Below are 16835 nucleotides of genomic sequence, written 5' to 3' on the forward strand. Positions count from 1 at the left end.
TTACCAGCGGGAAGGTAAACGGCGTTTCCGTGTGCGGCTCTGGCTCTGGCTCTGGCTCTGGCCAGAGCAGCAATGTCACGCTGGCCACGTGACCCGGAAGTGTCTCCAGACAGCGCTGGCCCCTGGCCTCTTGAGTGAGATGGGCGCACAACCCCAGAGTCTGTCAAGACTGGCCCGTATGGGCAGGGGTACCTTTACCTTTACCTTTATCCTATTACCACTGCATGGGGACAAATGACAACACAATTTGGAGAATGGGACACAAAATTAACAGGGCAGGCAAACCTCAATTGCTCAATGGATGCTCAGACATCACTTGCTGAGCATTTGATGTGATGGGTTTGGATCTGGCAGAACACATTCAGTCCTTTCTTGTCTTTGAAGTGAATGAACAGTACTCAGCTCAGCTTCACATAATACGTTCTATCTCCTTTCCTTTGCCTCTATTGCATCTTCATGGTTCATTGTATTTTATTTTTCGTTGTTTGCAGATATCCCATTCAAGTCGATCACGGTCTGGGAACTGTAGCATGCTGAGTGGAAGGGAACCATATTGGTCAGTGGAAAGCAGGGAAATAACATGCAATCTTGATTTTATTCAGTAACATAAAAATCAAGACGGCTAATATAAAAAAGGCTACTGTTGGGGGTATGGGCGGTATGGCCATTATTTTTTCAAAAAGGTGTGAGCTGCTTACAAATTCATTTTCTCTTTGTTCTTGCTACTTGGGGCATTTTTTCCCAGCTCACACTTTTGGCAGCCATGATATACCAACTGTTAAGTTGTGGGTGAACATATCGGATAACATAGCGATTCTTCAAACAGCTCTTGTTTATTCACAGGCCAGAACAGAACTGAACTGAAGGGTTCAGTCAGCCTGCTTATATAGAGCTCCAGTACAATGTAACTGTAACAATTTTCTAAAACTATCCAATCACTGAACGTCACTTTCGATCCCTTATTTGCATAACTATCTACAATATCCCCCTGCTGGCTCAGGGTGAGAACTTCAGTACATAGCACCAACTGTAAGCAACAAGTGTATCACAGTGAATGTCTTGCTGAAGCTATAGAGAACAGGCACTCCTAGCAAGAGCTATTCCTCCCAAGAAGCACGAGGTGTGGTTTGGGGGGGGAATGACTGCTCCCCGCTTAAAACGGGGGGGCGCCCTTTGCATGGACGCGTGCAGCCCCTGCATCTGGAGCGGCCCCAACAGCATAGGCTTGGCTTTGCCTTCCCCCAGGTGGGATACCTGGAGGTCTCCGCCTACCTCAGGCAGTTGTCCAATCCCACCTGGGGGAAGTGTTGCCAAGGAGACCAGGCCAGGTAGGGGAGGGATTACCTGCCCACACAATAGAGGGAGGATCTTACCTGGGAATCCTCACTTGGCTCCAGAGCTTCTCCCACCCTACCCACCCTCAGTTAATGTCTTATTTTGCAGGTTAACTTTTCTTCACAGGTTTTGCAGGTTAATTTTGCTTCACAGGTATGCGGGCGCTGCTACGTTAAGGTCGCTGTTAAAGGGCCGGAAAGGAATTTCCCTGCATTGGCAGGTTTCGCCTTTCCCGTAGCAAAACGTCACAACTTTGGCGGTATCAGGCCTTGGGCGGAATCCTTTAGTCCATCTTCCTCTTTGCGGCGGCGATACCAGGGTTCCCCATTAAAGGGGTTTTTGAAGGGAGGCTTTGGCCATACGCCAAAAGGTCGTCATTGCTCTCCCCTGCGGCGGCGTAATGGGGGTGGCTATCTCTGCTTGAACATATGTTCTCCAGAGCCGGCCCATCCCTCCCCCACACACTGGATAACCCTGATGCTCCCTAGGTCCCCGGCTGGGGACTGGGGAGGGAGAACGCCGAATGCCTGAGCCAAGGTCTACCCACATTTGAAATTTCATAAAGTTGTGGCCAATTTAATCCCATAGCATGTTGTCTTGAGTCGTTATTCCACATGACGGGGGGGCTGCGCGGGATCTGGGGACTCAGCCTGTCCACGCAAATGGAGCAGAAACAGCAGCTTGTCAGGTGTCTGATGATGGTTCTGAACTGGGTGCAAAAAACATGGGCATTTCAGAGCAAGTGAGGCATGTTAGTTAACTCTGTATGTACATGAAATGATTCACATTCTTGCACTGAGATGTGTGCTTTTTCTCTTCTTACAGGGTCACATAATGTTAGCTTTACAGTGTTTAACAAAGGAAAGTAAGTAAGGGATGAGTGTGTTTTTTTTTTTTTTAAAAAAAATGGCTAATTTTATAGTTATGTTGTGTTTCTGAATGCCTTCTTTTTCATATAAATACTATTTAAATGCATGTGTACCTTCTGCTTTGGAAAGTGGTTGTATTCAGAAGTCAGCATTCAAGGTGTCAGTGACGTTTCCTGCATCTGGGTCTGAAAATACGCTTTGAGAGCTTGTTGATGCTCACCTCAAGGTAGAGATGAGCACCGGAAAGTCCCAAATTGTACCTGGCTTTTCCCACCCAGCCCCCGAATGGCAAGTGGAGGAGAACTAACAATTCATCACTGAGCAGGTGGGACAAGAGTTTCCTTTCCACTGGTGGACTGGTGCGTCTCCCCTATGAGACGTTTGGGGAGCTGCAATGTCATGAAATCTTCCCACTGAAATCCATGGAGAACAATGCATCCATTCATTTCAAGATTTAAAGATGCTAAAATTCTAAAGTCAGCTCGTAGGAGGCAAACAGTCACCTGTCTATGAAAACCTGCCTTGCACCTTTCAAAGCTGTAGCCAACCACTATCTGCAAAGATGCCTTTTGAAGTTCAGGGGTATCCCTTCCAGGGGACACATTGGGCTGTGCAGGGCTTGGCTGCAAAGTCTTTGGCAGCCAAATATAATTTAAGGCCTCAAACTCCCTCACCGCAAGTGCACAGGTGGGAGGGTTTTCCCCCTTTGAAAGCCAGAAACGGTGTGAACTCCTGCATTTTCCTGATCCCTGGGTTGCCACTGATTTTGCATGACCAGGAGAGTCTCCTGTTGTGGGTGCATGAAATTGCCATTTATACATGGTTGGGATGTTGGCTATTTGCAGTTTAGTTGTGCTGCAGAAAGCTTGCTGGGGAGACCACGCGTTACAAGGAACTCAAAAATAACTTTATCAAGGTTTTAATAACAAAAACAAAAACTCCTTGTACATTAAATATATCCACAAGCATGATCCACCAGGGTACTGTGAGAGCTAGGTGCTGCTCTTTATATACTATACCCAATTGCTGACACAGCTTAATTAACACAATTTAGCAGTGCCTGCTATACTGTTTCACAGCTGTAAAAGTGGGTCTCGTTATTTGCTCTGGCCCTTAAAGACATACACATCTTGTGGAACAATAGTGAACCTTCACATTTAAAGAGACCATTCAACATGGGATGCCATGTTCTGATCTCTCTCTCTCTCTCTCTCTCTCTCTCTCTCTCTCTCTGTGTGTGTGTGTGTGTGTGTGTGGTGGGGATGGCTCAGCTTATATATGAGCCAGTCTTAACATGAGCCACATGAGCCCTTTCTAGTTGGTTTCAGCTTGGTGGATTCTGGAACCATATCAAGACAGAAATCCACTATTTTATTTTTCATCTGGAGTTCCAGCAAAATCAATTTTTGGAAGGGGGAGCAAGGAGAACAAATTATTTTGACACATACATTGAGTGTAAGCTCAATTTTAGCAGTGTGAGCTTAAAGACAAGTCTCACCTAGTTGATCTTCCAGCAGATTCTATCTCATCAGGAAGTCCGTTCCATGGTGTGTAGGAATTGGACTTATAGTGTGGTGGCACATAACCTCCCATTTCGTATCATGTAGACACTGTCACAATTGCCTTTTTGTCACCTATGGAAGATCTTTTCCAACAATCCTTCAAAGGGGAGATTTTTGCCTCAGTGTTATATATAGTCTAGTGTTGATGCTCTTATTGTTAAATAGCTTCAGGATATTTCATGGGAAGCAATTCATGAGTGAAAGAATGAATGAATAACCAAGTTCGCCCTCTGGAGGTCAATAATGCAGCAGATCCCCGTGACATAGGGGGTGAGTGATGAAAGCGTTCCCCGAACAACTAGCTTATTGCAGATCTGCACACATTTCTTTTTTCACTCTGCATTGGAATATCTTACATATTCCAGTTTTAATTTCCTTCTGTATTAGTGTTGCTGTTCACTCACTCACTTTTGTGTTGCAGGTCAGTGGTGGATAAGGATGCTTGGCTTATCAGCGCAAAACAGGACCTTTTCCTGTACCAGACATTCTCAGGTATATTGCCCTGTCTTTCATTGAAGAGGATTCTGGAATTAACCCCACTTCCTGTTCAGTCTACAAATCTGCTGTAATTATTTGTGTAGAAAAGGATAATGAAACAGAAAAAGCGGGGGAGAAGAGAGGGGACAGGGGTCGCTTCACTTACCCTTGACTCTGTCCTTGCTCATTTTTGGTTCTGGACCTGCCCAGTTTTTACTCCAGATCTCCCCTCTCCCGTTGCTGGTATGCAGCTCCTGACAGATTATCCCTGAGAAAACTGGTCTTTCAGCTGAAAATTGGTTGCCTGTCTGTGCCCTAACCACATTTAGCACTAACCACAGTTCTGTGATTAGCTGAAAATGAAAGCAAAAGTTACATTTCCCTCCTGCTGGAGAAGAAGAGAGGAGAAGGAGAGCACAAACCTTTTGTATAGCATGAACCTGGGGGTTTGTGTTATGATTGAAACACTGTGTGCTTGTGTGTGTTTGTATCTGCTGGAGAAAGGGGGATTAACTTCTAGATTTAGATTTTAAACCTGATCACTATTGTCCTGCAGCCCAAACCATTATTCTTTTATTTACTTTACTCCTTTCCCAGTTAGTTTGAATTTTGCAAAGCTCCCCAAACCTGAGCTCAGAACAAATGTGTCCAATGTGAATAATTTCTTTTGAGCATGGATTGGGGTTGTTTTGGTGCAAGACAGAGTCTATGTGATATAAAACCAGTACTTGGTTGTGCCATTTTATTTTAGCTAACCTACATCGAAACGGAACTAAATTTCAATTATTTCACTTCCTCTGTAGAAATATTTTCAGTGTCTCCAGCTGGAGGGAGCCTGGGTGGTGGAACCGATCTCACCATCACAGGAGACTTCTTTGATACACCTGTGCAGGTCACAGTTGCAGGTAATAATGTTGAAATCAGTCTTCATGGTTCTGGAAATGTGAATTTCTCTGGAGGTTTACCACAACATGTGTTCATTTCCTTTGAAGCATGTGGTAGGTACATCCGTGCTGGTGATCATTTAAGAAGCTTGGACTGGCATTTTGCTCTGAAGCGATATCCTTCTCATTCATGTTTCTCTTCCCACCCTCCAGGCAGTCCCTGCCAAATTAAGCACGTTATTCCACGACAGATAGTCTGTACAACTGGAGCCGTTGGTGTGCACAGAAGACTCAATGGCCCCAAACCAGGTGCACTTTTATTGTGGCGCATCCAAGTGGTAGCTTCCCTCACAATTGGTTTGATGTTTCAGCATTAGCTTCATATTAATTGCATTAACACAGTTAAATTTATCAAAGCCATGGATTTGTAGCATTCTAGATCATTTGTTCACTTGCAAAATCAACCCCTCTGCCTCCTTAGCAAGCACCTGCTGTTGTTGTGATGTCCATTTGTGTTGTGATGTATTAACTCTTTCATTGCAGATGATAAAGTTCTTGTCCCCCAATTTCTCAGGAAACAGAGGACTTCTTTTTGAGGTTTGGGATGGATCAGACACAGATTTTACTGAAGCTGCTCCTGGGTACCGCTGGCAGTTTGTCCCTAATGCCAGTTCTCCATTAGATTTCCAGTTTGGGAGCCAACAGACATTCAGGTAATCAGTGATCTTTGAGGACTCTGGTGTGTACTACAATTCACACTATTTTAGTGGAGTTCTTTTTAGAGGAACTTAGGATATATTTACGATCCACAAGGAATGCTACATGCAGCTTAACTGTCATGGCTTCCTCTAAAGAACATGGAGATTAATTTGAGGGCCCTGAGATTTCTTGATTAGAGAGAGGCCCCTTTCCCTGAACACATTACCAGGTGAAAACACAGCTAAGTTGTTCTGTTTCTCAGTTTGGATTGAAGCTGGTTTTGGGGGAAAGGCATATAAAGCAATATTTCACAAGAAACCACAGAATAGGTATGGGTTTGACCAATTGGCCTAAATATTCTGAGATTTTAGAACAAGAAGGTGGTGAATTTAAATTACAAAGTTATGAGAAAATAAAGTCCAAGGTACGAGATTGGCTCCATTATTTTCAAATAATGGAGGCTTTCAAACAAGACAGGAAAATTGGTTTCCAGGTGGAGAAATCGAAATTGGAAACAGAATTGTTAGAACCCAATACTAAGAATTTATCAAGAATGTACAACTTGCTGTTGAAGTGGAATACAATAGATGAAACAGTGAAGTCTGCTATGGTTAAATGGGCACAGGACATAGGTCATGACATTATGTTTGCTGACTGGGAGCAGTTATGGACCACAGGTATTAAATTTACGGCATGCAATGCCTTACGAGAAAACATTATGAAAATGATTTATAGGTGGTACATGACCCCAGTCAAGCTTGCGAAGATTTACCATTTGCCCAATAACAAATGCTGGAAATGTAAAGAGACTGAGGGTACCTTTTTTCACCTTTGGTGGACCTGCCCAAAGATTAAGGCCTTCTGGGAAATGATTTATAATGAAATTAAGAAAGTGCTTAAGTGCACCTTTAACAAGAAACCAGAGGCATTTCTCTTGGGTATGGTCGGCCAGTTGGTGTCGAAGAAGGATAAGAATTTCTTTTTATACGCTACTACGGCAGCAAGGATTCTTCTAGCAAAGTATTGGAAGACACAAGAGCTACCCACGCTGGAGGAATGGCAGGCGAAAGTGATTGACTTTATGGGACTGGCAGAAATGACCGGCAGAATCCGCGACCAAGAGAAAGAGACTGTGGAAGAAGATTGGAAGAAATTTAAGATGTATCTTAAGAATTATTATAAAACTGAGGAGTGTTAAAATGCTGAGGGAAAAGAAGACGTAGAATTGCAGCGATAATTGGGTTTAAAATTTAGGGTGGAATAGAGAAAGAGGACAAATTTTTATTTTAATTGGGTAAGATAGGTTGCTGAATAATGGTACTAAACTAAGGATGCAAAAAGGGAAAGGTATGGGGAAGTCCGGGAAAAGAGGGTTATGAAAATAAGGTTATGAAAATATGAGTTTTTTGTTTGTTTGTTTTCTTCGTTGTTTTTTGTTTCTGTTAAAAATTGGAAATTAATAAAAATATTTATAAAAAAAAAAAAAAAAACAGAATAGGTATGGGTTTGTGGCTAATGCCGTGTGCGCATTAGAGGTGGGAGTGCGCTGGATACATAGAGGGAGGGAGTGTGTGCACACTGAGCCAATGTATTTATCATGCAAAGTTTCAAGCGAGTCTGAACAGTTGATAGTCAAATTACCTGCATTTTCATAAGCACCTCCATACTGGCTGGCTGAATGAAAGCTTAAAGCCTGTTCTTACTCAGGTGGGACGTTGCTACTTCCCCATGGACCCAGTAGACTCTGGTAACATTTGAGTACTGAAACTATCTAGAAGGTACTGACTACTGGGGGGAAGGGGGGATAAGTTGATAGAAGGCCCAAATCGAGATTATCTCAACACCCCCACACCACTCCAGAATTAGCAGGAGTGCTGAGTAAGCTGTCTATGCTAGACGGTCAGAAAGTCAGTCACAAGGGATGAGCTAACTGGTGTCTGTTTTTAAACTTGCAGGTTCGCAGGTTGGGCAAGAAATCTGCACATGTTAGCAGTTTGGGGCAGACAGGACAGGAGGGGTGGGAAGCTAAAAGAGGTTCTGTTTCTCTTGCCTGCATGAGTAAAGTTCCGCTTTTTTTTGCCTGCTTGAGTAAGCCTGTAAGAGGTTGTTTGCCGCACACTATAAAAGGCAACTTCAGAGAAAAAGGAGGGGCTCAGCCTTTGGGAGAGATTCTACTGTAGCCCCCGTGCAGATAAATAAATTTGACCTTCCTTGGAGAACCTGTCTGTCTTTATTGACTGGGGAAAATACCTGCAACCAAGTATCCCAATTATATTGGTGTAATTCTCGTCCCAGGTGGTTTCATTCCTGCAGTACTAGAGAGGTAGGGAATCACAATGGCAATTATTATTATTATTATTATTATTATTATTATTATTATTATTATTTATATACCGCCCTATACCTGGGGGTCTCAGGGTGGTTCACAGAATAAAATCAAGATATAAAACTATAAAATGTGAGCATCTTTCCTTAGCATTTATTGACATAGCACATGACCCAGACAGAATTGGCTCAGCTGCAGAATCTTCACAGACCATTTTCACAGAATAATAATAATAATAAATAATAAATTTTATTTATATCCTGTCCTCCCCAGCCGAAGCCGGGCTCAGGGCGGCTAACAACAATAACAAGAATATGGGATTCCATAGATGTTCATTGTATTTGAATATTTAGAACAGAGAAAAAATACAGCTGAACAATGTTGTGGGAAAAGAGAAATGCACTTTATGGAAGAAATGGCAAAATCTCCCCAAAGCTCTTTAATGTCCTATCCAAACATTTACCCAATAGAATGACAACATATATTGGAAAGGTGCCTTGGTTTTGGAAATTGTGATGTAGCTCTCTGGTGCTGATTTAATGAGCACCTGAAACAATCTCCTTGTATGAAAATTTGATAACTTTTAAGGAAAGAAACCAGATTGACTTTCACAAAATCTATCTGAAGACACCATTCCCTCTCAGTTTTTACACTTGCTGTTTCTAAACCTACAGGTGGAACTGGCAGGAGCCACGAGGTTACCTAGTCAGTTTCATATGTGTAAATAAACTCATTAGTAGTTCATTCTAAAAAATAAAATAAAAAGTAGGAAATGTAGCTCCCTATTGATTGCCTCCCCCCCCCCCCGGCAAATTTATTGATTTTCACAACACTAGTTATGCAAGAAAGGATCATTTTTATAGGTAGTTTCTTGGAGATTCTTTAGTAAGCTAACATTTTATTCTGGGATGAGAAAACATATATGTCTCAGTGGTGTTCTATAAAGGTAAGTCTTTTAAAATGATTGTGTAAAAACTAAAAAGTCATTCATGTAACTCATCTTTCCCTCAGAAGTGGAAGTCTGCTATTTGCCTGGAAGTTTGCATTGTTAATGTTTTTGTTTGGTTACGCAGGGCACGACTATGTGGGTTTTTTGTGGCACCACAGACGAATAATTACACATTCTGGATCCAGGCAGATGACAAGGCTTCTTTGTATTTAAGCCTGTCCGAAGACCCCCAAAGCAAGGTACCAGTACCATAAATTGCTACAAGTAAAAGTTAAAATTCTGTGATCCTTGTAACTTTGCATTGTGGCACTTGCTGGCCTTGCCCTTTGTTTAGACTTCCAGAGCAGGATCTGTGTTGATTTTTTCTCCTTTGTTAAATATAAATTGTGTAGAATGTTACAGCTTCTTGATGTTTATATAGTGCTTTTTGAGTGTTCAAAGTGTTTCCCATACATTGCTTTAGTAGACAGTTGGGATAGCTCAAAGCATGAGACTCTTAATCTCAGGGCTATGGGTTTGAGCCCCATGTTGGGCCAAATATTCCTGTGTTTCAGTGGGTTGGACTAGATGACTCTCGTGGTCCCTTCCTTCTAATCTTGTAGCAGGGAGCTGGGGCCAGACTCTGAAATAAGAGGAGCTTGCCTAATTTTATCTAGTTAATACCTGGCCTAGGCAAAATTTAAACCAGGGACTTAAATTGACATGCTTTAACTTACTCCTGTGCTACACCAGATGTAAGACTCTCACTTCAGAAGACAAGTCACTCTTACTAGCACAGTACTTATGAATCATTTGCTAACCAGAAAGGAAATAGCTGATGATAACTGATTTTTAAATTGCTTTAGCTTAAGGAGGAAAACAAATATATTCTAAATAACTTATCTGCCACAATCAAGGAAACTTCATTTGTTATGACTTCTCAAATGTAACACTCCCTTGCCTAAACTGTCCCTAAGTAGCCGAGAGAATTCCACAACACATTTTTCAAAAGATCCAGCTTTATTAGTATTTTAAGATGTTCCTTGGGGGAATGCACACCTTGGATACAACGATCCTTTGTTTACCAAATGATGACAAATCTTTTCTCTAGTTTTCGGTTACAGTGATTGTTCATCTCTTGTTAAGAAAGAAATGTTCTCTCACGGGATTGCTTCTTCTGGTTGGTTGTCTTGCCCGTAAAACATGCAAAAGATCAAATATCTTTTTTCAGACACTGATAAAACTAATTTCATTTGTTCAGCAAAATCACTTCTGTTTAGGATTGCTGCGGGTGCAGATGGTCTCCTCAAGGATAAAGTATAAAGGATCTTTATATTGGGATCTTCAAAGCAGGCTGGGGGGTGATTTCCCTTTCCCTTCTCCAATTCCCCCCCTTGAGGCCTGCAGGTTGTTGTTCCGAGAAGAGTGGTGGGTGTTCCTCTAGCTTAGCGGCTTTTGCAAACAGACGTGCCTGCATGCCGGCCACGTTTCTTGGGTGTCACTGTTTGCTGGCTTGATTGGTTATCAGTGGAGAGATCTTCCTGTTGCTCCATCTCCTTGTTCTTTGGGTTGCCAGGGGTGGTGAAGCGGACAGACTGTTTCTTTGTCTGACGGTCCTCTGATGGCGACGCTGCTTTTGGCATGGAAGGGTTGGCCAAACTGTAGAAAATATCGTTCTCAGTTCGACGTGGCTTTCTTTGGGCTTTCTTCAGAGCAGAAGTACCTGTATGCCTAGCATGTTTCTTGAGGGCCTTCTTGAGTTTAGCCTTGATCGCAGCCCTCTTCTTGAGTTTGGCGTGCAGAAGGCCTGAGCGAGTCCGAGTGTAATGCTTTTTATTCCTTGGCCTGCCCATCCGTGAGGGCTTCCTGCTATAGGCTTTACTCCTCTGGGAGCACATGGTGTGCTTGGCCTTGTGGGCTGAAAGGACGTTGGCCCTCATCCGCCTGTCGAAATACCGGGACATGGGCTGGCGCCTCTTTTGATAGTGACTCCTTGCATACCTCACTATGCGCCTTGTCCTCGCTTTCTTCTTTCTCCTGGAATGCAGCCGCCTTCGTCTGCTCAGGATTTTCCGGGATCTCTTCTGCCTCCTTCTCTGGTAGTAAGCCTTCCTACGTCTTTGGACAGCAGACATGGCTTTGCTGTTTCTCTGCCTTCCTGTTCAGCTTAGCTGTCCTACTGCAAGTGACAGTGACCTCACTCCAGCTGTGCTCTTATATAGTGGGAGGCATTCAAATGAGGGACCGGCTCCGGGTGCTGTGATTGGCTGGGTGGAACAATAGTCCAGTGAAGTACGTAATAATGCTTAACTGTGAGATATTTCCTTCAGGGTGAAATCACAATAAGGTCCCCCCCATCTAGCCTTGTGTTGAAGGAGGGGGAAATAGCTGTTGTCATGGCTGAAATAAAAATGAATTTCTGGAATTCTGGTCATCCTATAATGAGCCAATATTTGGGCCCCTATTAATGGTATTCTAAAGGTATCACTTGGATTGGCGCCATTATTATACAGAGAAAATGCTGGTTTCTACTTGAATTAATGTCCCAGCCATGTTTTGATTCATTACACCAGCTTTTTGTTGTTGAAATGGACAAGACATAATAGAGACTGTGAGGACTCTGCTTCTTTTCATGATTGAGAAACTCTAGGAAATAATCACTTGCATTTGGGTAGTGACCCTGATCTTTAGGATATGTTGCTATATGAAAATGTGTAGGCAGTACCTTTGGTTTTCAGAAATAAATGCACCTAGCCCGTCAGATTTTATTTTTATAAAATGAGTATACAACATCTTTTTTTAAAAAATCTGAGTTGTGTAATCAAAATGCCATATATTAAAATGACACATACAATACAATACAAATCTTTATTACGGTCAGAAACCAGCATTTAAAATCTAAAAAGCGCTTTAGAAAGCTAAAAGGTATTAAAACACAAGGTGAATATAAAAGTCTATAAGAATTTAAAAGAAGCTAAAAGAATCCAAAAGAAGGGTCAGGAACATTGGGCAGGTGTGGAAGAGCCCAAAAGGTTGATATATAAAGGCTTTAGCTATCATTTACAGAGCACTCTGATATGTTCATTAAAACTGATTTGTGGCACATAAATGATACATAAAACCATTTAGCAGCCAATAGAAATGGACCAGCAAAACGTTAAGGAGCAGATTACAGGAGCCTTGTTTGCTTGTTACCTTAAACCATAGTTTGAACTGATATGCAGGCGCATGTGCAGTGTGCTGGTGCATGCTGGTGTGAGCACTCTGCTCCTCCAGGGCTGTGTGGAGCAGAGCCATGGTTAGTGTTATGTCTGAAACCAAGCTTGTGGTTTCTTTCCACCAAACTGTAAGTGATAAGCCAAGAGCAAACCTTGGTTGTAAACTCAGCGTTTGGAAAGAAACAAACCTCAAGCCAATGTTTGGACATAACATTAAGCCCATGGTTTAGTTCAAAGCAGTGTAACGGGAAGAGTTTGGCTTAGTTGAACTATGGTTTAAGGTGATGTATGATGCAGGCTAGAAAACAGCAGTTTGAACAGCTTCGCCAATAATTTCATGGAAGGTTTGGTGGAACAGAAAGAAATTGAATGAGAAGGCCTTTAATAGTGTCCTAAAACTCATTAGACATGAGGCCATCCCTAGGCAATGTATTCTGCAGTTGTGGTTCAACAGAAGTATTATGCATTTGCACCAAGCCTCTCAATACCTTTGAGAAAACATACAATATAAAAAATGAGGAGAGTTAACCTCCAGCTTCTTGCCCTCTTTGGCATGAAAGGGTTTTGGACAAGACCAATATACCAGATATCAAAATACAGTGGTGCCCCGCAAGACGAATGCCTTGCAAGACGGAAAACTCGCTAGACGAAAGAGTTTTCCGTTTTGGAGTTGCTTCGCAAAACGAATTTCCTATGGGCTTGCTTTGCAAGACGAAAATGTCTTGCGAGTACCTGCGGGTTTTTCCCCCTCCCCCCTTTTTTAAAGCCGCTAAGCCGCTTATCCGCTTATCCGCTAAGCCGATAAGCTGCTAAAAGCCGCTAAAAGCCGCTAAACCGCTAATAGCGCTAATCCGCTAAGCCGTCAATGGGCTTGCTTCGCAAGACAAAAAAACCGCTAGACGAAGAGACTCGCGGAACGGATTCTTTTCGTCTTGCGAGGCACCACTGTAAATGACCAACCTCTGTGACGGAAAGCTCAGCTCCACCAGTTTGGTGGTGCAGTCCCGCGGACTTCCACCAGAGGGCCGAGCTGTAGCCTCCCTCTGATTAGCCAGAGGTGGGCTGAGTCAGCACTTTGGAAGAGAAAAGGAAAAGCAGGAGAGAGAGTTGGGCTGGATCTACATTGATCTTTTAAATGTTATGAAATATAATGTTCTATAACGTTTAATGGCAGTTTGCCGGTGGCTCACTGCTCTGCAGCGCCCTCTGGTGTCAGATTTTAATAAGACATTTCTAACATTATAAGCCATGAGTGCAGATCCGCCCTTAGAGAGAGGAGAGTTGAGAGGTGACTTTCTTGATATTCAAGCTGGATAGAAGTATAGTTTCTGAGCATTAAAACACAGTTCTGTGCCTGGAAAGCGCAGTGTGGATGAGCACCTGTCTTCAGAGGTGCTGTCAAATGTGTGACATGCATGATCCAAAATTCTAGTCTGGTGATGTTTTGTTAAAGTGGTCCCCATTCCCCAAAGTTCATGAACACAATGGTTCTTCTGCCTAATATTTAGTGCCATTCATTTTCAAAATGAGCTGGAATTAGAAAGCTCCTTTGACAGACTGCTGATGTGGCTACTTATGTTTTGAATGACCTTATGAGCTCTTATGTTCCCTCATTGAGGGATGTAAACCCATTTTTCTTCCAAGCCATTCACAGGTTACTGTTAGATAAGTAACAGATCTGTTATTTAGCCAAACGCGCATCTGGCTACTCTGACCACCTTATTTGCGCATGTCCTACAGGTGCGCTTAGTTTGTATTAGAAACCAGGCTTTTAGTGTTGCATCTCCAGCTGTCTGGAATGAATTACCAGCTGAAATTAAGACAGGCACCCAGTGTCATGACATTTGGGGATTAATCGAGGAGGGAAAGAACCGTACATGCCCCCTTGAGCTCCTTACAGAAAAAGGTGGGTGAAAATGCAATGAATAACTGCTGTCGCTTACTTGAAAACAGGTGGAAATTGCATCCATTCCTGCTGGCATTCCTGAATGGTCCGCGCATTGGGAGGAGAACTGGAGCCACCCCTGGAAGCCAAAATCTGAGAAATTTGAGCTTACTGGTGGTTCAGTGTACTATCTGGAAGCTGTGCATCATGGGAAGTCGCCAAAGAATGGAATGAGAGTTGGAGTCCAGATTCACAATACTTGGCTGAATCCCAGTGTGGTTAATACCTATCGCAGAGAGAAGCACAAAATACAAGCCTGTGCAGTTAGGCTTCCTGAAATACAGGTTAGTCTCATGGTTGTGAGCTGAGCCTCATATTCATAGGAGTTGTGATTCTGGGCCCTTCCCACGATTTCAAGTGATTTCTAGTCATGTTCCTGAGATGTGGGTTTTCCCCCCCTTTTGGTCTTGCTGCTTTCTCCTGGGAAACCTGTTTTTTTTACTGCCGAATCAGAACAAATGTTGGTTGAGTTCCCTGTGGATTGACGTTTGTGACCATTTGACCACATACTCAAAAGTAATCAAAAATGCAGTGAGCCAGGAAATATCAACGCGTGTTGAAAACATTTAGTTCACTGGTTCCCGAAGAAGACAATTTATGGGAACTTTATTGTTGTTGTTTTTTAAAAAAAAGATTGTGAAAGTTGTCTCCAAGTCTCTTTGAGTTCCTCGTTGGGCAAAATCTATAGAAGAACTAGGGATTTGCAGGGATTATCACATTCATAACTAGTATTTCTTTGTGCTGGGATTCATGGCTGGCCTTAATTATATAATAACCACTGACTTAATTCTAGAAGTGCTTTTTCAGTGGCTGCTAAATAGAATGGTTCTACAGATTGTATGGAGTTTATTTTCAATGACAGCGATCACATTGATGTTGTAGTTAAGGTGAATGTTGGGAACTCTGACAGCCCTGAAAGGTTGTCCTCATGGTCCCAACTCTACAATGCTATGAAATAATTATTTCAAGTTTCCATATTAATCCCACTATGAAATAAATACTCATACTTTGCAAGGGTCTTTCTGCTTTATAGATGCTGATACTATCTGGTACAGGATGGTTCAGACTTGCCTGGGACAATGTCACCACCAACCTTATGTCAACAAATATTACAGCTGAACAAGTAAGTTGAATTACAGCTGCAGGTCAATAAATCCTTTTGGTTATAGAATCATTGGGAGGGTATTACAAGATACTTTCTGAGCGTCATTTATCAGCATGGAGAAATTCTCAAAATCCAGCTATGTATGGGCCAATCTTGTTCAGTATTCTTGACCTTCAACAACAGTGGATCTCTCGGGTTTCAGGCAGGAGTCTTCGCAATCCTACCTGGAGATGCTGGGGATTAAACATGGGACTTTCTGGCTCTTCTGAACTTAATAAACTCAGGACCAATAAATAAATAATCAGGAAAATATTGTGATATGAAATGTGATTTTCAACACGGAATATTGGGGAAGGTCATGGCTTAGTGGTAGGACACATGTTTTGCATACAAAAGACTTCAGCTTCAATCCCTGACCTCTCCAGGTAAGGCCGGGACTGTCCTATGTCTGAAACCCTAGAGAGCCACAACCAATCAGAGTAGACGATAGGGGGGTAGATGGACCAATGGTCTGATTTGATTTATGGCATCTTCTGGTCTTCTTGCAAACATTTCTAAGATCATGGTCTTTCCAGTGAGTGGCTCTTGTCCAGGTTTGTTAACTGTCTTACTTTAAATGTTGTGAGGATCGTATGTGAAGTGAAGGCATGAGGCAGGAGTTGGTAATGCAGGTGAGCTGCCAGCTAGCTCTGCCGAAGCTCTTTGTATTAGCACAATATGCAAAACCAGTCAGATACATTTTGGACTGTGCCCTTTACATCTTCCAATCACGCGATCATAGGGTGGTACAAAGTTATTTTGGCACCTATTTCCACTGCATCACTTTCCCCTTGTACAATGTATGATGAAGGAGACAAAGGTCACAGACAGGGCATGGCAGACCACAGGTTAGATAGAGGGCATGATATTCAGACAGCTGTGGCTTGTCTGCGGGCGGAAGTGTGCTCCACACCCGAAGGTCATGCATTCAGTATGCCCTTTTAAAATGTGTTTTTTTGGGGTGGGGAGTGTTTGTGGTTTTCTATTCTCTGGGTATATAAATTCAAATAATAATAATAATTTTATTTTTAAAAAATCTTACAAAACCCGTAATAAAATTGTGGTTTTCTGATGCACCGTTACATAGAAGAACAGTACAATTCCTGTCAAGTGCAAAAGCTCTTATGGGTGATAAGAGCAAAGCACAATTTAAAATTTTGTTTCAGGAATGGCTGTACAATCAATACATGAATATTTTCCAAAAGCTAAATTACCAGAAAGTTCTAAATTGCTAGAAAAGATATTTCATTTTTGTCATTGTTATATGAGAAATTGTAAAAAAAAATGCAAAATACACAGATTTCTCTTGGATTGTGAAAATAAGCTATGGTATTTGTTATGCCTCTTAGGTTATGATTTTCTATGTGACAAGTTTCCCTACAAGTCACACTTTCTATTGAAATAATGGGTATGCAAAGTATGCTCACCTTTTAAAACCCAATAAATGT

General features: G+C 42.3%; 1 protein-coding gene across 1 annotated transcript in view; it reads left to right on the forward strand.

The window, feature by feature from the left end:
* Window positions 1-335: 335 nt before the first annotated feature.
* The window catches only part of PKHD1 (PKHD1 ciliary IPT domain containing fibrocystin/polyductin), a gene marked incomplete at its 5' end in the record, with an annotated part of 233235 nt that continues 216735 nt past the window's right edge, over window positions 336-16835 (forward strand). Inside the window, 10 exons of the mRNA XM_079971281.1 lie at window positions 336-339; window positions 545-556; window positions 2161-2200; window positions 4188-4258; window positions 5047-5148; window positions 5341-5436; window positions 5702-5840; window positions 9226-9340; window positions 14252-14527; window positions 15277-15366. Of these exons, the coding sequence (XP_079827407.1) occupies window positions 336-339; window positions 545-556; window positions 2161-2200; window positions 4188-4258; window positions 5047-5148; window positions 5341-5436; window positions 5702-5840; window positions 9226-9340; window positions 14252-14527; window positions 15277-15366 (945 nt within the window). The remainder of the gene's footprint in view (window positions 340-544; window positions 557-2160; window positions 2201-4187; window positions 4259-5046; window positions 5149-5340; window positions 5437-5701; window positions 5841-9225; window positions 9341-14251; window positions 14528-15276; window positions 15367-16835) is intronic.

Source organism: Podarcis cretensis, assembly GCF_951804945.1.
Source record: "Podarcis cretensis genome assembly, chromosome: 3".
NCBI lineage: Eukaryota > Metazoa > Chordata > Lepidosauria > Squamata > Lacertidae > Podarcis > Podarcis cretensis.